Raw genomic sequence first — 21,048 nt, forward strand, 5'->3', positions numbered from 1 at the left:
CACAGTAGGGAGGAGGAAGTGGTCAAGATCTCAGGCAGCAAGAAAAAAAAAAATCTCAGGCTGAGTTAAGTCCTGCTTGATTGACCCCCACCCTCCATGTCCCAAGCAGTCTGGGTTGTCTGACAGGGCTCTTACCAAACCTGTGCCATCCCTGGCTCTACGTACCTGTCCTAGGGAACACTCAGCCCCTCCTAGGAAGTCATCATCCCCCAGCTCAGGTGTCTTGTTGTCTATGTCATAGATGCCAAACCGGAGCTTCTGGACTGTTTCAAAGTGGTACTCAAGCTGCAGAGTTTTGGAGAACTCGGGGCTCGAGCAGTTCCGTACTCGCTCAGTCCGGCCAAGCTGGGGCAGAGAGGCCAATAAGCATCACAGTCACATACCTTCCACCCGGAAACAATCCTAGGTGCCCTCCACAACCCTAGCCCGCATGGTCCTTCTCACCTCAGCCCAGTTGCCGCCTCCCACATCCTGTAAAAGGACACAGAGTGGGTCAGACTTGGAGCCAATGTCCTTGTCAATGAGGTGGTCACAGGAAATGGACAGCTGGACCAAGGTCACACAGTGGGCCATCTAGGGAAAAAGGACCCGAGTCAAACACCAAGGGTGCTCTCCACCCTTCCCTGGCTGTATGTCTCAGCTTGGGAAGGCAAGAAGACTACAGCCAGGCAGGGCAGAGCCGTGTCCACCCACAAGACACCCTCACACCAATAAGCCATTCTTAATACAGCAACCAAGGTGTCCTGTTAACACGTAAGTCGGGTCATGTCATTAGCCCAAACCCGCTAATGATTTCCTACTGCTTAGGAAAAATCCAACTCTACCATAGCCTACAAGGTCTTAAACGATTTGGATTTTTCTAACCTGATCTCCTACTACCTTATCTCTTGCTCACTACATTCTGGCCGTCTTGCTTGTTTGCCACTTCTCAAAGAAGCTTATTTCTAAACCTTAAGCATGGAATGTTCTGAACCTCATATCCACATGGCTTGCTGTTCCCTCATCTCTCCAGGTTTTTTATTCAAAATCATCTTATGGAGGAAAAGGCTCTTTTTAATAGACATATTAAAATTTTAACCCCACTGTCACTGGCACATCCCAAAGCTCTTTCTTGTGTTTACTCTTTAGTATTTATCACTCTGTAATAGCTATCTAGACTTATATAATTTGTTTCCCCCCCTAGAATGAAAACTCCATGAAGGAAGGGATATTTGTCTCTTCTGTTCATTGCTCTATCCCAAACACCTAGACAATAAATATTTATTGAATGAAATCCAATAGGTCACCTCCAGCCTCAACTCCCAGCCCAGCCATCTCCAAAACGGCAATCAAATACCACCAAACTTCTCCAATTCATCCACTTCCTCTTCTGGAAACACTATCTTCTTCTTCTTTTTTTTTAAAAATATATTTTATTGATTTTTCCCCCCAATATACTTTATTGATTTTTTACAGAGAGGAAGGGAGAGGGATAGAGAGACAGAAACATCGACGAGACAGAAACATCGACCAGCTGCCTCCTGCACACCCCCCACCAGGGATGCGCCCGCAACCAATGCACATGCCCTTGACCGGAATCGAACCTGGGACCCCTCAGTCCGCAGACCAACGCTCTATCCACTGAGCCAAACCGGTCCCGGCTTATTGATTTTTTTACAGAGAGGAAGGGAGAGGGATAGAGAGTTAGAAACATCGATGAGAGAGAAACATCGATCAGCTGCCTCCTGCACACCTCCTACTGGGGATGTGCCCGCAACCAAGATACATGCCCTTGACCGGAATCGAACCTGGGACCCTTCAGTCCGCAGGCCGACGCTCTATTCACTGAGCCAAACCGATTAGAGCTGGAAACATTATCTTCTTGCATGAGCCACCATGATTCCCATGTAACCCCCTTCTCCTACAGTCACCATAACAATTATCCTCAGACCCCTCACTATCCTTGTGTTCCCCCTGACCCACACACCTGCAGACCACCAGAGGTGCAAATAAGGTCAGATCTCTCTTTCAGCTTAACATTCAGCATTCCAGGTTTCTCAGCACCATACCCCAGGATGCCTCCCGTCTCAGCCTCCTTTAAACTCCCTCAGTCAATCCTTCCCCCAACCCAGCACAGTTAGTGCTGTCCCCATCTTGGTACTTCATGATCTCCATCTTGAATGCCATCAACCAAAGTTGGAATAATTCTTAAGAGTTCAACTTGCTTCACATACTGCCTCTCCACAGCACCTCAGCCTCTATTTGGATGCATCCAATGATGAAAAACCCACTTCTTACAATCCATTCATCAGAAAGTCCTGCTCCATAAAGTCCTACCCAAACCAAGCCAAGCCAAGTCTGTTGAATTCTCACTTCTACACATTAGTCCTATTTCCTCCCCAGTCTAAAATTCCACAGAAAAGCCTTATTCCATCTCACTCTGAGAAACCATGATACCTGGAAGCAGTGAAACCCCCTGCTAAAATCTGGAGAAACAGCCCCTGCTCTTTTGAATATTGCCCCTAGAATGTGGCTTATAGACTTCTGGCCAGCCTGATCATCCCTATGAAGGTTCCCAAAGGACAGATCCAGAGCAGAACTCATAAACCGAGGGAGCACAATATTCCCCCAAGTCACAATCTGACTCCTGCTTCTTATCTCACATATTCTCTGAAGTAATGTTTGCACAGTATAGAAACAAATGAAGAAGAATACTCATTTCACTATTGCTGAGAACAGTGAAAAACTTGAGACAGCGTATTGGATAGTGACTAGTTATGGAACATTCAAATAGATTCTGAGTAGCAGATACAAATGACTAAGGCAGAACTATAATACTGGTATTAAACGGTAAGAAGAGTATGACTCCATTTTAAACTTCAATTTTGTGTATATACAATAGAATTGAATATATACATAAAATACCCACATGGAAATATATACATAAAATACCCACATTGGTATTAAATGGTAAGAAGAGTATGACTCCATTTTAAACTTCAATTGTGTGTATATACAATAGAATTGAATATATACATAAAATACTCACACTAGGAAAAATGGAAGAGACACCAAATAAATGCAACTTTTATGTACACCTCAGAGGACTGGAATGAAGGTGAGACTTCTATACACTCTATACATTTCTTTACTGTTTCAAGATTTTATACTACTTATTTTGTATTTGTTAAAGGGCCTCATTAGCATTTTCTCTCAATCCACATCTGAAGTTCAATTGAATATTCATTCTAAGCCTAAAGCCTCTGCCCCCAGTGCAACAACCCCTACCTAACTTTTAGGCTTCTTTGTCTCTTGCCTCTTCCCTGATTTTTCCTCCTTAGCACTGCCTCACCTAGTCATACTTGATGCCAGCTTTCAGAGAATCTCTACCCTAACTAGAAGCTCTTACAGCTGCTTATGGCCCTTAGATTCAGAGCCAAACTCCCTAGCTGGGCCACCTGTGGCACAACCCCAGAGGACACATCTACATAGAATTAGTAGTTGTATAATGTGGTAATTCTGTGTCCCCAATTTAACCTTCAAAGTCTTTCCCAGTCTGTTCTATCTCCTGCTATTCCACCACCCACACAACTAGTCATGCAAAGCAATTTCTGGTTCCTCAAACAACATACATGCTGATACCTCTGATTTTCCTGCCTAGCAAATGCCTTGTCATCCAAGGTTCTGCTATAATTTTATTCCTTTATGATGCCTTACAGACCTTCCCCATGTAGGATTTATTCTCTCTCCTCGGGATGGTTGCAATGGTTTGCTCATTAGTCTTTCTGCAATCAATCTCTCTCTCTCTCTCTTCTCTCCTCTGTGTTTATTAGCCAAACAGAGACCAGACCATGCCATTTCTCGGTTTCTCTGCTTAGAACTCTGCAATGCCTTCCTAACACTCAAAAATAAAATCCAAAGTGCGTTCTATGGTCTACAAGGCCCTGCGAGATGTGACCCTTGCCTAACTCTGACCCTTGCCTAACTAATTATCTTGTCACACAAGTATGTTCCAGCCAGGTTTCACTTCTGATGCACACACACACACACAATATCAATCTCATGGCCTCCAGAAAATAAACTGTATTAGAGTAGGAACCATATCTGGTTTGTCTACCTCTATTCTACAATACCTACAATAAACAGTACCTACCCTATAGTAGGTACTCAGTAAATATTTTTAAAATATATTTTTTAAAAGTATCATTGAAACCACTACATCAAAAAAAATTTTTTTTTTTTTGCCCTAACCGGTTTGGCTCAGTGGATAGAGCGTAGGTCTGTGGACTGAAAGGTCCCAGGTTCGATTCCGGTCAAGGGCATGTACCTTGGTTTCGGGCACATCCCCGGTGGGGGGTGTGCAGGAGGCAGCTGACCGGTGTGTGCCGGAGGCAGCTGACCGATGTTTCTCTCTCATCGATGTTTCTAACTCTCTATCCCTCTCCCTTCCTCTCTGTAAAAAATCAATAAAATATATATTAAATTTTTTTTTTTTTTACTTTACATCTACCCATAGATTACATCGACCCTTATAATCTTCGGGCTTCTTGGAATGAGGACTGGGTATTATATCTCTAATACTAGTGCTCAGTACATGGCTAGTATTAACAACCATTTGCTAAAACAACTGAAATGATAAATGTACTTTTGTTCAACTCAAACCTTCAGGCTTTTTCCATTTAAAGGAATGTCCTGCAATAAATCTTCCCTACCATGATCTTATATAATTTAAATGCAGGACTCCTAGAACTCAATATTAAATGACAGTCAATTTTAAAATGGGCAAAAAATATCAGATACTTCTTAAAGGAAAATATATGAATTGGAAATAAGCAAAGGAAGTAATCAACAGCACTTAGTCATCAGGAAAATGAAAATTAAAACCACAATGAGAGATTATTACATACCCACCACAATGGCTAAAAAGTAAAAACACCAAGAATGCCAAATGCTGGCAAGGGACATGGAACTCTCATTTGCTGTTAGTGAAAGCATTCAATATACAAGTGTGGTTAGAAAACCAAACATACACCTAGTCCAAAACAATTCCACTCCTAAATTTTTACTCAAAAGAAATGAAAATACTATCTATGTCCACAAAAGGATTTGTACAAGAATGTTCATAACAGTTTTATTCGTAATAGCCCCAAATTTGAAACAGCTCAGGTGTCCATCAACATAAGAATGGACAAACCGTAATGTTTGTATAGGCAATAAAAAACCACTCGGCAACAAAAAGAAACTATTAATATCTGCAACATGAATTTGAAGCATAAATATACAGATTGTACTTAGAAAGTTTTAGAACAGGCAGAACGAAGTCTATGGCGAAAAAATTTTGGAATACTGGTTGTTCTTCCCTTGTCCCACAAGGGAGGGGCAGGTTTTAACTGAGAAGAGGAGGAGAGAACTCTATGGGGAATCGACAAGTTCTTTATCTAGGCAGGAATGTAAGTCACAGATGCACTTGTTTTTTATGTGTATTTTTTTAGAGAGAGGGGAAGAGAGAGAAACATCCATCAGTTGCCTCCTGTAAATGCCCCAGAGATTGAACCCGCAACCTTTCGGTGTACCGGACGAAGCTCCAGCCAACTGAGACACACCGGCAGGGTGCACCTGTCATTTTTACCTAATGGTATTCTTAACGTGTATACATCTTATTGTATGTAACATTTACCACCCTCCCCCCCAAAAAACACTGACAAATTCTAAACTCAAGTTAAGGCATGTTGAAATGTTTATGGGTGAGGTATGCTGATGGTTGCACTTCTTTGAAATGTACCAAAAAATAAAATGGTTTGTTGAATGGATGTGTGGTAAAACAAATATAGGAAAAAATTTCATTGTAAAACCTAAAGAGTGGATATATGGGTATTCACTGTACAATTTTTTCAACTTGTATGTTCCAAGTTTTTATAATGAAGTGTTGTGAGAAAAATTTAAATGGAGGACTGCAGGTTTATCCCTGATAGACTTTTGTAGTGAACTACAAAAACATGAGCAGTATTATCTGTGGTGGTGAGATTACAGGCAGCAACTGGAGCTGCTGCCTCTTCCATGATTTTTCTCAAAGATCCCAGAGAGGCTTCTGGTCTGGGCCAAACACATGCAGTGGGCCAGGAGTCTTTTCCTGTGCTAGGCCTCAATTTCTGATAGACCAGAGCATTCTTTTCTATTGCCATTTGTATCCCATTACCATTTCCACCACTTTCTCCACAGCTAGTCCTATTCTATTCTTTTCCAGTTTCTTCTCTGTCCACACTAGAACCACAACCAGAATGCTGTGGGCCCACATGTGCAGTAGCACATGGAGCTCAATTCCATTCCGAGAGATTAGAGCTACCTGTACAACCACAGTGTTGTTTTTTCAAGATCTGCCTCCTTTGCTTTCTCATTGGAATCAGCAACTCTTTATAACATGAAGTTTTCTTTAAAAAAATATTTTTATCTATTTTTAGAGAGGAAAGGAAATGGAGAGAGAAAAACATCAATGTGAGAGCAAGATATCAATCGGCTGCTTCTAGCACGCCCCCAACTGGGGATGGAGCCTGCAACCCAGGCATGTGCCTTGACCAGGAATCAAACCTGCAGCCCTTAGGTGCACAGGATGACACCCAACCAACTGAACCACTTCGGCCAGGGCTATAATGTGCAGTTTCCTAGTCTTTAAGTAATATTCCCTTTAAACTATCTAATACATAGATTAATCTCTTCCAAATCCTATTTATCTCCTTTATAATCTACATGCAAGTCTACCTCTGTTTGGAAATCTTCTATAATTAAAATTCCTAGTTCCATGTCACTCTTCTATCCTGTATCTCTTGAACAGCTATATACTTTATTTATTTTTTAAAATATATTTCATTGATTTTTTTTACAGAGAGGAAGGGAGAGGGATAGAGAGCCAGAAACATCAATGAGAGAGAAACATCAATCAGCCGGCTCCTACACACTCCCCACTGGGTATGTGCCCGGAACCAAGATACATGCCCGGAACCACGGTACATGCCCTTGACTGGAATCAAACCTGGGACCTTTCAGTCCGCAGGCCGACGCTCTATCTACTGAGCCAAACCTGCTAGGGAAACAGCTAAACAGCTATATACTTTAAACCAGACTTGCTTACTTTCATCTAGCCCCAGTATAATTAATTGTAAGGGACTTTCAGCCTCCTTTATAGAACTGGAACTTGACAAAACCATATTAAATGTCACATTTAAGTGAATCAATAAGAGAGGTCTCAGAAATTTTCTCATTTGTTTTTGTAAGAGATCTGGCTAATACTCACCAGGTCTTGCCTGGATATCTATGTCTCCTAACTGGTCTCCCCATTTCCTCTGTCCCCTCTGATCTGTTCTCTATGTTGAAGAGACCTTCCCTGACTCCAACCCAATAAAACCCAGCTTCTCATAAATCTTTCAAAATGTGTCATTTATTTACTTGCTTATTATCGATTTCCCTATTAGACTATAAATTCAACAGGAGAGACCAAATCTTGTTCCCATTTGCACAGAGCAGGTGCTTTATAAATAACTGCTGAATTAATGCTAGGAAAGGAGTGATAATCCAAGGATCCTCAGAAATAAGCCAAATCTAGCACTGGCCTACTTGCTGTTGAAGCCATCAATGGAGAAGTGAACTTTCTAGGAAAACCCAACACAAAAGACTAGCTTATCTGTTTCCCCAACACCCACCTTTCCATTTTGTGCTAGTCAAGAATTGCACATGGAAACATCTAAATATATAGCATCAACCTTTTCTGCCTTTACTTCCACTTGGAGTCTCATTGCTTTTCACTCCCCCTTGTAGGTTGCTTTCCTCTGCTTATCCCCATCACCAACCTTAATGCTTTCCAAGCCCCATACCCTGACAGGGCACTTCCCCCCACTCTTTCTTCCTTTTTAAAGATACTTTTCTTGCTTTCAGAGAGGAAGGGAGAGGGAGAGAGAGAGAAACATCAATGATGAGAGAGAATCATTGATCAGCTAGCTGCCTCCTGCATGCCCCCTACTGGGGATCGAGCCCACAACCTGGGCATGTGCCCTAGACCGGAATCAAACGTCAGTCTGAAGGCCAACGCTCTATCCACTGAGCCAAACTGGCTAGGGCTCCCCCACTATTTCTTAAAGCCATACTCATTCTCATTTAAAAAAAAATTTTTTTTAATGTTTTTATTGATTTTAGAGAGGAAGAGAGAAACATCGATGAGAGAAACATCAATCTGCTGCCTCCTGCACATCCCCTACAGCAGTGATGGCGAACCTATGACATGTGTGTCAGCACTGACACGCGTAGCCATTTCTGATGACACGCGGCTGCATGTCGAGGATGAAACATTTGCTGCTCCTGAGGATGAAACATTTGCGACTAGAGTCTTGGAGTTAGTTTTTTCCTCAAAGTGACACACTACCCAAGTTATGCTGTTTTTTGGCGAAGTTTGACACACCAAGCTCAAAAGGTTGCCCATCACTGCCCTACAGGGAATGGAGCCCGCAACCCAGGCATGTGCCCCAACCAGGAACGGGCCCTGACAGGGAATCAAACTGGGACCTCTCAGTGCACTCAACCAACTGAGCCACACTGGCCAGGGGGAAAAAAAGAAAAGTTCTTTAATCCTCACCTGAAGGTGTTTATTGATTTTAGACAGAGAGGGAGGAGTGGGGGGAGAGAACACCTATCAGTTGTCTTAAGTATGTGCCCGACCCACGATCGAACCCGCAACCTAGGTATGTCCCTTGACCAGGAAACAAACCCACAACCTTTTTGGTGTATAGGACAACACTCCAGAGCCACCCAATGGGGCTCATTCTCATTTTTATAACTTAAATTCACAAAAATGTCAAAAATAAAAAGGAACCGAGTGACCATCTAACCCAAGTCCTTCAATTTAAGGAAGAGAGGAAAGATGTTATTTGGCTAAGGTCATAGAAATGGTTAAAATGGGGACTACAATTCAAATATTCTGACTCCCACCTAGTCTAGAACTTTGGACTGTAGCTATACCCATTTTCTCTCCTAAAAGAAGCTTTCTTCTTATATTCAACTAGAGGCCCAGCGTGTGAAATCACACGAGACCACAGACCCACCGGGCCGCGAGACCCATCAATGCACCTCCTGGTGACTGGTCGTTTGGTCATTACGGCCACTGGCCTTTTATAATATAGATAGCAATCTGATGTAGTGGGCAAGGGTATGGGTTCTGCAGTGAAGTGACCAGGCTCCAAATACTGGCCTCACTCCTTCCTGGCCACAGTTAGAAACTACCACTCACCTATGAGAATGATATCTTACCTATGTAACGTGGGCAAAATATTTTCTAGCCTCAAGATCCTCAGGTGTAAAGTGGGCAATATTACCTATTTCTGAAGATTTGTACAAATACTGTATGAAAGATGGTTAGTAGAGTCTGGCACTATTATTACCAATGAGCGTTAACTATTATTATCCTTCAAGCCTAGTTCTCACATGCTCTCCTTTTCATGATCCCACCAGTACTCAATGTCTCACTCTGGACTACTATACTCAATCCATGCTACAATTGTAGTGTTAATGTTTCCAATCCTCTGCATGTCAAAGAAATAAACTTAGATGATGCTTCAGCATCTCCTATGTCACACAGCACAAAACTGCACATAATGGGAATTCAAAATGCCTGAGGGAGGCTTGCAGCAGTGTGCCACAGCAGGCATGTATGGTTTGCAAGAGATAACTGTTAAATATTAAGAAATTTTATAAGCAAATGGCTTAGGTAAGTTTTAAACCACAGAAATTGGACAATGATAAAAATGAGGACTTCTCTTCCTCTAGCTAGCCTGTTGAACCAGGCATACCACTGTTGATAGGGAATCCCACTCTCTGCCAATAAGGAGTAATCTGCCCTTCATATTCTCCCCCGCCTTGGGAGAGTCTAACTCTGCTCTTCATAAACCCAAAAATAGATCTTTTCTCCTAGATCCAATTCCGTGCCAGTTGAGCTGAAACTCATCAGTACTTTATGCTTAGGAGTCACACTGCCTCTATTCCCAAAAGCCTACCAAGGAAAGATGCACCAGCCTCCAATCCCATTTCCAGACTGTGAGGACGAAGAATAGAGTGCCAGTGTCTGGGTGGCAGGAGTGCTCCTTCAACAAACCAACGCCACATCGCACTCCTGTTGCCTACCTTGCCAGGCTGGCGCAGCTCAGATGCTGGATCAAGTCTTGAAAGACAATCAGGAAATTCTCCATAGGTTCACAATGGGTGGAAGAGCACCCATGGAATACAGTAAACCATCGACTTTGCAGACCTTGATTTAATGGACAAAATTTCTAGTCTGTATGTTGTATTAAAACACTTTAAGCCAAGATTTGCTTATAATTAGATAAACAGATGTTATTAATTCACTGTCTTGAATACATTTTAGCAAATAGGCCATAGATTGAAAAAAACACTGTAGTAATTTTTCTGACATAAATATTACATATCTACAACCATAGTCTACATATTTAAATCCAAGAACACCACTTGTAAACAATGTTCTGTAAATGATTAGCATGTGATCACACTGCATAGCACAAGGTAAATTGATTTTGTTGTTGCCTGGAATGACTTTCTGCAGTAGTTTTAATTCCTGCCATGGTGTTCTGCAGTGTTCTAACATCTGATAAGCCATGCCCCCGCCATGTGGATTTGTTTACTCTCAATGACTGGTGAATGCACCCATTTACTAGACCTATTCAGTATAAATTTAAAATTATAGTAATACATATACAGAAAACATTTCTGTGAAATTAAGCTTTTCATACATACTTAATAGATAAACTAATGTGTCAATTTTTTTAACATATGAATTCAGAAAACCTACTTTATTATATAATGGACTTTAAAATGGAAACCCCGTTACCCAAATCAGTCTGTTTTATCCCGAGTTTACTGTACTCTCTTCCTATAAGATTGAAAAGACAAACTATGCCTACCACCACCATTCTTCCTTTCCTTCTCTGCCTACTAAAAGGACATGGAGTCCTAACCGGTTTGGCTCAGTGGATAGAGCATCGGCCTTGGACTGAAGGGTTCCAGGTTCGATTCCGGTCAAGGGCATGTACCTTGGTTGCGGGCACATCCCCAGTAGGGGGTGTGCAGGAGGCAGCTGATCGATGTTTCTCTCTCATCGATGTTTCTAACTCTCTATTCCTCTCCCTTCCTCTCTGTAAAAAAAAAAAAAAAAAAAAAAAAATCAATAAAATATATTTTTAAAAAAATAAAAATAAAAGGACATGGAGAGGGTAGACAAATTTTTTTCATTCCTTCTTTTCCCTCTATAACTCAGGAATTCCCCAGATTTAAATCCATAGACCTCATAGGTCATCACAAACTGACAGTCCCCATAAGTCACAAACTGAACCAAATATGCAAATCCGTACTATAAAACAACACATTCTTGCCCTAGCTGGTTTGGCTCAGTGGATAGAGTGTCAGCCTGCAGACTGAAGGGTCCTGGGTTCAATTACAGTCAAGGACACATGCCCAGGTTGTGGTCTCGGTCCCTAGTATGGGGCGTGTGGGAGACAGCCGATCAATGATTCTCTCATCATTGCTGTTTCTCTCTCTCTCTCCCTCTCCCTTCCTCTCTGAAATCAAAGAAATATTTTTAAAACCCCCAACACATTCTTTATCCATACATATGACTAACAGCTACAAAAATTGGTTTATAGAGTATCAAGGGGTCGTCTGTAATACTTTCAACAATAAAGATAAATTTTTAAAAATTGTGTTTATAAATAAAAACTTTAAGCATTAATTTGGTTTAGATCCATTTAATATCAGCCATGCAGTATTTGGCAATAGCATAAAGCTTAAAATTTGCACCTTCACACAAAAAGTGAAAAGTGGGAAATATGATTAACTGTTTCCCATCCTGTTATATTCTGTGATGGTCAAAAGGCTTGGAAACCACTGATCCAACTCCAATGTCCCCACAACACTTAACCCAAAGTTGAACAAATCCAATCTGTGTACAACTTTTCAAAGAGAACCTAGCTTGAGTAGAGAACTGGACACATGGAAGGAAGCAAACTGAGGACGAACCCTCGGCTTCAAGCGATAGGACTGTACTGGAGTGGGAGTTTCTCTCTGCCCTATGACTCTGAATGTGCTTACACAAAGCCTCCACCTGACTACTTCAAAATAAACACTGGAGCACGAGCAGGTTCAAGACCCATGACAGGAAAGTGCTGTCAGTGGCCTTCCACATTGTCCCACAAGAGCCAGGGAGAGGCAGGGCACAGTTGAGGGAGGTCCAGCCTAGAGTAATGCAGGCAGCCTATGACTGACTGAATGATCTCTCTTCACACCTTACTACCAATAAGACCTTTGGCAAGTTACTTAGCTCCTCTTGTGCCTGGATTTCCCCATCTGTAAGTGGAGATAATAATGCCAACTTTACCAGGTTGTTGTGAGGATTAAACGAGGTCAACCTTGAAAAGTGGCCCTGTCTGAAACAGTTAAGTGCCCAATGTGTGCTAACTGCTACACTTTTGGTGCTTATCAATGGACTAGAGGCCCAGTGCACGAATTCATGCACGGGTGAGGTCCCTAGGTTTGATTGGAGATCAGGGCCAATTGGGGCCTGCTGGCCGGGGCGAGGGACCATAGGAGGTTGGTCACCAGCCCCCAAGGAGGGAGCCGGCCCTTGGCCCCCCTGGGAAAGGGGCTGCGTCTGCCGCTCCCTCCCCGCCCCCCCCCCCCCCCCCCCCCCCCCCGCTTTCCTGTCCCAGCCCGGGGCCTGAAGGCCCCAGCGGGGTCAGGAGAGGAGGCGACAGTCGCCAGGCCAGGCATGGAAGGAACAGACACTGGATGCTGAGCTGCATCGGTGCCCTGCCACTGTGCGGTTTCCTGCCTCCCCCTTTCCTCCTTCCCTCTCATAGTGACTAGTCGACCAGTCGTTCCGGTCATTTGTTTGTAACAGTTGCTTAGGCTTTTATATGTACAGATCCTTTTGTGGTCTACCTGCTCTAGAGAACCTAACTGAAGAAATGAAGACCCTCTTTCTCCAAAAGAGGAAATGAAGACCCTTCCTCCTTTTCTCTCTTCTAGTGAAATTCTCAAACTGCAGTGTAGGACAGCTATCACTCAGAAAAAGCAGTAGAGCAAGTAGCAAGACCAAAATTTTGAGTTCCACTAACCTCTCTCTCTTTAGTTTAAGTAAGGTTCAAATCACTAGATTTCCCAGGGGGCGGGGGGAAGAGATTAATCAAAGAACTTATATGCATAGCCCATGGACACAGACAATAGGGTGGTGAAGGCCTGGGGGGTGGGGACTAGAAGGGGTTAGTAGGGGGGGACAGGGGACATATGTAATACCTTCAACAATAAAGACGTAACTGATGAAAAACAAATAGCCGTAGTCATTTTGGCTCAGTGGATAGAGTGTCGGCCTGTGGACTAAAGGGTCCCAGGTTCAATTCTAGTCAAGGGCACATGCCTGGATTGTGGGCTCAATCCCCAGTAGGGGTGTGTGCAGGAGGCAGCTGGTCAATGATTCTCTCTCATTATTGATGTTGTCCGTCTCTCCCTTTACCTTCCTCTCTGAAATTAATAAAAATATACTAAAAATAAATAAGTAAGAAATAGAATGGCTAAGTTCATAGACCAGTGATGGCGAACCTATGACACGCGTGTCAGCACTGACACGCGTAGCCATTTCTGATGACACGCGGCCGCATGCCGAGGATGAAACATTTGCTGCTCCTGAGGATGAAACATTTACGAAATAATGTTTTTTTCCTCAAAGTGACACACTACTCGAGTTATGCTCAGTTTTTTGGCGAAGTTTGACATACCAAGCTCAAAAGGTTGCCCATCACTGTCATAGACCTTAAAACAATATAATGAGATTATCCAGCTTAATCCCATTTTGTTGAACACAGAGGCCAAAGGAAATGACTAGTCCTGGAAAAACAGTAACTGATGAACCACAACCAGATTCCATGAGAATGTGATTTCTATATTGACTCGTTTTAGCAACAGCTCACACCTTGTAATCCATCCATTCTGAAATCCACCTGGTCACTAAAGAGCAGTAAGGCTCATGTGGCCTCTTCCAATGACCGATACTAAATAGCCTTGCATACAGATGGAAAATACCACACATTTGACCGCCAGGGCATGAATGGAGGAATTGCTGAACTCCACATTTATAGGACTTGATCAAAGGAATAAATTTTAAAAAGCATGAATACAGCAAATAATAGTATTCACCTCAGGAAAATGTAATTTATACCAAAAATTTCAAAGAATGTCTACAGGGCAGCCAATTTTTCTTTTAATGAGACCGCTGCCTCTCTGTTGCCTGCAGTGTCTAAGACAACAGTACTAAACCACCTTCCTGAGCATCTATCTCTAGGGCAAGGGCATTAATGAGAATTTATGTATCTCCAGTGTGCAATGTGACCTATGGCACAGAACTGAGTGAATGAACAAAAGCAGCAGATCAGAGCCCTTTGAAAATAAACCTCTCTACTGTTCATACTAGCCCTCTTCACTAGAATTCACTTGGGATACATGGAAGATCTTAAGATGGGCTGCTCTTCAGAATTTGTATGTTAGGGAAGCTGAGTAACAAAAAAGGGAGGATTTTGACAATAAATAGACATACTTATTTGCTCACTTGCCATTGTGGATGGGGTGTGAGGTGGGGAAGAGTCTAGTTCTGCTGCTTCTGGTGCAGGATTAATAATTTTATCATGTAAAACTGTCACCTAGTTAACCTCCAGTGTGGTCCATGAAAAAGGTAACTGAGACAAGTTCTCCAAAAACACTGCAAACATAGCAGGAGGGAGAAACATTCTAGGAGGAACAAAATTCAAATACTCAAACGAAAGCAATAGCTAAAAGAGGCAACAGAAATAAAAGAGAAATGACAGGGAATAACTTTTTAAATATAAGTATGTGCTAGAATATCTCCTAGCCACATCTGGCTATAGAGTACTTGAAATTTGCTTTAGTTCAAACCATTATGTGGTATTAAATACACGTTGTATTTTGAAAACTTAGTACAAAAAAGGTTATATACTATCTCAATTTTATATGTTGAAAAGGTAACATTTAAGATCTACTGGACTAAATATATTATTAATTTAACTTGTCATTTAAAAAATATTTATTGGTTTTGAGAGATACAGAAAGGAAGAGGGAGAGAGATGGACATGGAAACATTGATGTGAGAGTGAAACATCAATCATCTGCCTCCTGCATGCCCCATTCTGGGGATCAAGCTGCAACTAGGCATGTGTCCTGATCAGGAATCAAACCAGAAACCTTTTTGTGCACGGGACAATGCTCAACCAACTGAGCCACACCAGCCAGGGCTCTTTTGACATTTTAAATGTGGCTACTAGAAAAATTTAACTGACATCAAGTGACTCATTTCTATTGAACAGTGTTGCCTAACAGAAAACTCCCAAGATCAGACATGGAAATTTTTCTGTTGTTATTCTATACAGTAGGCACTAGCTACTTGTGGCTATTTAAATTTAATAGTAGTTATTGTGGCCAATAATTACCATATTAGTGCATATAAGGACATTTCCATTGGAGAAAATTCTGTTGGACAGTGCTGATCTAGAACAAGGACCACAAGATTGACATTTCATACAAAAAAAGCTAAAAATTCTGTATCAAACTGATCCAACACTAGAAATAAACTTCAGGTAGTCAACTGCATATAAGTAGTTAAATTGATGGGGAAATTCTGAAGTATTTATGAATGTCTTAGAGCATTTATAAAAAATGATTTTTGACAGCTATTCAAAAGGTTATTAAAAAGACTAAAGGTTCTATCCCTCTGCTAGGCCAGGACACTAGAACCAACCCCTTCCTACCTGCCTACCCTGCTGAGACTACTCGGGCTGTTCCAGGACAAACACTATCTTAGAGAGTGCCACTATGTTCCCTCCAACTTTTCATCATTTCCTTTTACTAAGTTAACATATTGCACCCCACACCCTCAAAAACCTTGGTTAGACATCATGCCTTCCCTCAAGTTACAAACAAGACTCCCTTTATACTTGTTTCTGTCTGACCATTTAGCAATTGGCCAGGAAAAACTTTATACAGTTCCTGTGAGACATGTGTATCTCATACATGCCTAGTGCAACCACACATTTATTTGTGTAACTTAAGTCTTTAAAAACAGGCATGTAATTTTGCTTCCTTTTATACCACAGCATCGAAGTGCTAAGTGCACAACACTGCTCAAAACTTAATTAGTAAGGTTTACAGCTATGGCTGAGTATATATCCATGTGAAATTGTCTTAAAAGCTGGGAGGCAATAGATGTTCCCAATTCCAACCTGTCAATTCAATAGTCATAGAAGCAGAGGTAATTGGCAGTATCTACTTCATTAGGAAGAGGAACATTAGTTTTCCCACTTTAGCCAGATCCATAGCAGAGAACCTTTTGGTCCCACAGATCCACACCACAGAAGGGAGTTATGTATAAAGGACATAACCCTCTGTATTGCAACCCAATGTGTGTGGGAGTGTAGTGGCATTAATTCACTTCCAAGTGGAAAAGGAAAAAGAAAATCAGCAATAGCACCAGTTGGTATGACTTAAGACTCCTTTAAGTAGCTGAATTTCTTTAAGTTTTCCCATCTGTGAGGACTAACAAGTGACTTGTAGCACAAATGTGGTTGTTACATTTGATATACAGCACAAATGACTAACTGGGTAATCTTATTCATTAATCAGGAGTCCTGTGTGAAACTCATGCCTCCTTCACTCCAATTAAGAAGCTAGGGCTACAGAGATAGCAGTGAGGGGTCTTCAATTTAAGTAAAACTCATAGTCCTGGTTCCAGCAGACTTACGATATAAGGGGGAAACTGGCAACTAGAATTGAGAATGAAAGGGCCTGTTTTAATACAGGACAGCTCACTCCTGGGATGTGTTATGCTTATTCAACATCTTTGACTCTGTCCATATTGAATTATGTTCTCTGCTGGTCATAGCTCTATTTTCCCCCAAATAGTCACCTCTCCTTGTCTTAACATTAAACAGCAAGCTTCAGTTACTAATCAGGAAAAGACTTGAAACTATTAAATTTCAGAGTCCAGATATCTGGAACAGCTGGGGCAGCAACTCCAGTGTTCTGCTGTGCCACTTAACCACTTCTCTACAACTGGTAATTGTTTAGTCTTATGACCTATCATTTTTATTAGGAGAAGGCCCAAGGACCTCATGACAAAACTCAAGGAACACAGTTAATGAGATTTTCCCCAGCACTATTTCCTACCCTCAGATTTTTTAGAGTGCTGCCCTCTGTCTAGAATGCTTGCAGCAGCAGGGGGCTTTTTGCCTTCTGAACTCTTTAGTAGAACAATTTGCAGAACAGCAGTGCCACCTTAGTTTTTTGTTGCTAGTTATGTAGATCCAGAAAGAAGCCAAGTAAGTCTAGGATGCTTATGAGTCCTCTGGCACAAAGTCGCTCAAGGCAACAAGAATAAATCCAAGAACAGCAAAGAATTAACCTTTACGTGAGCAGGCACCAATGAGTTGAACTTGCTTATGTTGTTGAACAGAAGGGTTTTCCCCGAAAAGTCCTACAGCATCAGAGAACTGTACCACCACGAGTACTCTTTCCAGAACATTTTACAGTAAGTGAATTGATCAGATTTTGTTATAAAAGATGACACTGGAATCAAACAATTTTTAATAAAAAAGGATAGCCTTAAGTTCCCACTGAATCATATCCCATAAAAGCTCTACTTTTTGGAAATAAGGAGAATGGTGGGGATGCACATAACTGATAAACTATTTCTTGCTACAAAATGTTGAAAAATGGACAGTGAGTGATAGAAGTGAATGATCTCACCTGAACAAGAAAAGGACTTATTATTAGCACACAATTCACCTCTTTAAGATCATAAAGGCCATTCTGGATCTCTGTAGTCAGCTGATTTCACTCTGTGATTTTTCAAATGCTTAGTTGAACCTTCATAATTTTAAAACAGCTCACCAACTACCCAGAGTTGTCCAGTCTATACCCTTCTAATACAATCTGGATATTCAAACTCAAATACAGGCTAAAATTCTTTCATGATAAAAGTAAAAGTTATATTTTTCAAGAGCTTTGGTTAAAAGAAATAGCTCACAAATTTCTCTGCAACTCCAAAGCAGATTTTTTTTTTTCCCCTTTAAAGGACCTTGTGAAGCTTATGAAAACTTTTCATGTTTCTTTATTTCAGTAGAAGTTGAATAAACGTGGAAGGGACAAAACCAGAGCATCAATGTCAGAGAGCAGCAAGATTTTTGATTTCTTTCTCCTCTTTCCCACCTCAAATACACTAATGCAAAAAACAAGTAAACAAGAAAGAAAAACAAAGCTTTTAAGGTATGTGCGATTGGCAATGTATTCTGAAGATTTCTTTTCCCATTTCCTAATCAGTTTTTTAAAAAGACAATTCACAGCCCGCTTTAAGACTCTTGGGAAAAGGAGCATCTGGTTTCTTGTTGAGTCCACATAATGAACTGGGCTTGCTAGCAAAACACATATAATAAAAGTCTTAGAGGGTTAATACCACAGATTCAACCTAGAATCAAGTTTCCTCCCTGCCGTTCCAGGTATCCTCTTCTTCCCATACTTCTGCATTAGTGGACAAGGATAAGCAACAACTGCTACCTCCAAGATCACCATATCCACCTTTCCAAAGGCACAAAATATTTTCAGGTGTTAAAAACACAACACGAAAACCTGATGGTATAGCTCATTAGAGTATCTTGTACAATTAAAGCATTGAAAGCATCAGCCTGTTTTATTTTGTGACAAGTTTATTGAACAGTATCCAAGACTTCATCTTTATAAACAAAAACCCCTGCTGAATGATGCCAAGGCCATATTTGTTGGCAATTTTTGGCCATATTGGCAATGAGTCATTTTATTGTGTTTGGTTTCTGAAGTATGAACCACTATAGAACTGCCAGTAAAACTATTTAAGTGTAGTAGTTTGAGCAAGAGTGGTAATTTTAAAAGTGATCACTGCCAGAAATTCCAGAAGATTTGACTAACAACAATTTTCACATTTTCTTTACTTGCTTTTTAAATGTTCTTGAAACTAATGAGCGGATTTATTTTTAAATGTTGACCCACACCTGTACACAATGACAGAATTCAATAAAAGGGACTCTGAGTTTGATTAAGGATTTCATGCATCCTTATTTTTATCCAAGGTATTTCCACCCAGAATGTGTGTGCTTACTTTCATACACAGCACTAGATTTTTATCCAGTGGCTTAAAACTGACATGATTATGCTAAATATTACTCTCTTAAGTTTTAAATAAAGTTTCTCAGTGGAAATATAAAGCAATTTCACTGTCATTGCATTGCTTTGGTAACTTGGAGCACAAAGCTAGAAACTACATTCCACTCAATAGTGTTGCATTTTTTAAAAAGTCGCTAATAATTGCATATCCAAACTACAGTGTATATCCAAAACAAGCCTCCAAATTTTGCTTGTGAACTAAATGTTTCACTTAAGTTCAGAAAAAGTTTACAAATTTGTTTACTTATAAAATACATTTTGTAGACTTCTCTAATCCTTTAAACTATTTAAAACCATCACCACACACACACATACACACACACCATCAGCTGGGGGGGGGGGTGGTAGAAAAATATTAAACCTAATGGAAAAGATTCTCTTCCATTAATGTCAGTCACCAAAACAGACAATAAAATTTACACATAAAATTATAAATACGATGTTTACAAATGCACACAACTTTGAGCAAAGCTTTACAAATCCTTCGTATCATACAAAGCAAATAAGAAAATGTAAATTATCACCCAAAACCTAGTCTGTATAAGAAAATGTGCAAAAAAGAGGTATGAATAGTTTCATAAAACATATTTTCAAGTATTTTTTTAAAACTCAAAACTCCAATGCCCAGCACAAGATGAACAGTATGCTTAGCAGTTACCACTATGTAATACGTAATAAGTCTCAGATACACAAAAATCAAGTTCCAAAGGGCAAAGCATTTAATTACATTTCACAACAAGAAAAGCACTGTTGTGATTCAACCAAGTATGAAACAGTTCTCTCCAATTTCTACACAACCACTATTTTCTTAATTTATTTAATTTGATGAACAACAAAATCAAGTTTTCCTTTTCAGCATTTATCTGAGATGTAGAAATAACAAAATGGTTGCAATAAAGTATGTGAAATATTTAATAAGAATGTATGAACATATAACCAAAATAAATTGTGAAAAAAGATAAAAGACTTTCATCTTCAAAAAACCCATTTTTCTAAAATAAAAATTGTCAGCTTTCCAGTGGGGAAAATAATCTGCAGTTGAAATCAAACTCCTATAAACAGTGCTGAAGTTTTTTGTACTCTGTCCTTGGAATGAGAAATGATTACTTAACAGAAAACTTAAATTGAACAGCATATACAAACATCATATTGCTTTTTTTTAAATTGAGGAGGCAATATCTAGTTATCTGTCAAAGCAAATTTGTATTCGTGAATTATCAAGACCCACAACACAGCCATGTCTTTTTTAAAAGTCTAACCAATCCTTTCTCTAAACAAAAATCCTGTACTGTCAATCCTCTAAGATTGTAGTGATGACAGGCTTTCCAAATCTTACCACACAAATGCAATTGTTGCCACTCTTAACTCTAAATTATACGACGCGTGTATTTCAGTGTTCCACTGACTTGCAACACAAAAAAGGCATCCCACCCCCACCCCCAGAAATACTTCTTTTAAAAGGCTGACCCTTGTAAGTACATTGATTTGTTAGGAAATGTTGATGCTGTTTTAAACCAAGACAGAGGCCCATGTAAAAGACAAAATTTGTTTTTCATGCTATCTCCCCAATCTCCCATTCCAACCGTGTTTATTACGTGGCAGTTCTTTAGAATATTTTAACTAAGAAGGAAAGTAACCATAAGTAGAGCCTTTGTCGCAGTGAGTAAGACATTGTAAGGCAAATGTTTTTCATGACAAGGACACTTATCGACCAGAACCCATGTGGTCATCCTGCCTTGGTATCCTGAATGCCAAAGAAAACAATAT

General features: G+C 40.5%; 1 protein-coding gene across 4 annotated transcripts in view; it reads right to left on the minus strand.

Annotated features, from left to right (window-relative positions):
* CPNE1 (copine 1) overlaps positions 1 to 21,048 on the minus strand; it is a 39,825-nt gene that overhangs the window by 5,019 nt on the left and 13,758 nt on the right. For all 4 annotated transcript variants that reach the window (XM_079783768.1, XM_079783769.1, XM_079783767.1 and 1 more), the window contains 2 exons: positions 445 to 573; positions 166 to 345 (listed from right to left, as the gene is read on the minus strand). In XM_079783768.1, the coding sequence (XP_079639894.1) occupies positions 166 to 345; positions 445 to 573 (309 nt within the window). The remainder of the gene's footprint in view (positions 1 to 165; positions 346 to 444; positions 574 to 21,048) is intronic.

The sequence above is a fragment of the Cnephaeus nilssonii genome (genome assembly GCF_951640355.1).
Source record: "Cnephaeus nilssonii genome assembly, chromosome: 11".
In the NCBI taxonomy this organism is placed as follows: domain Eukaryota; kingdom Metazoa; phylum Chordata; class Mammalia; order Chiroptera; family Vespertilionidae; genus Cnephaeus; species Cnephaeus nilssonii.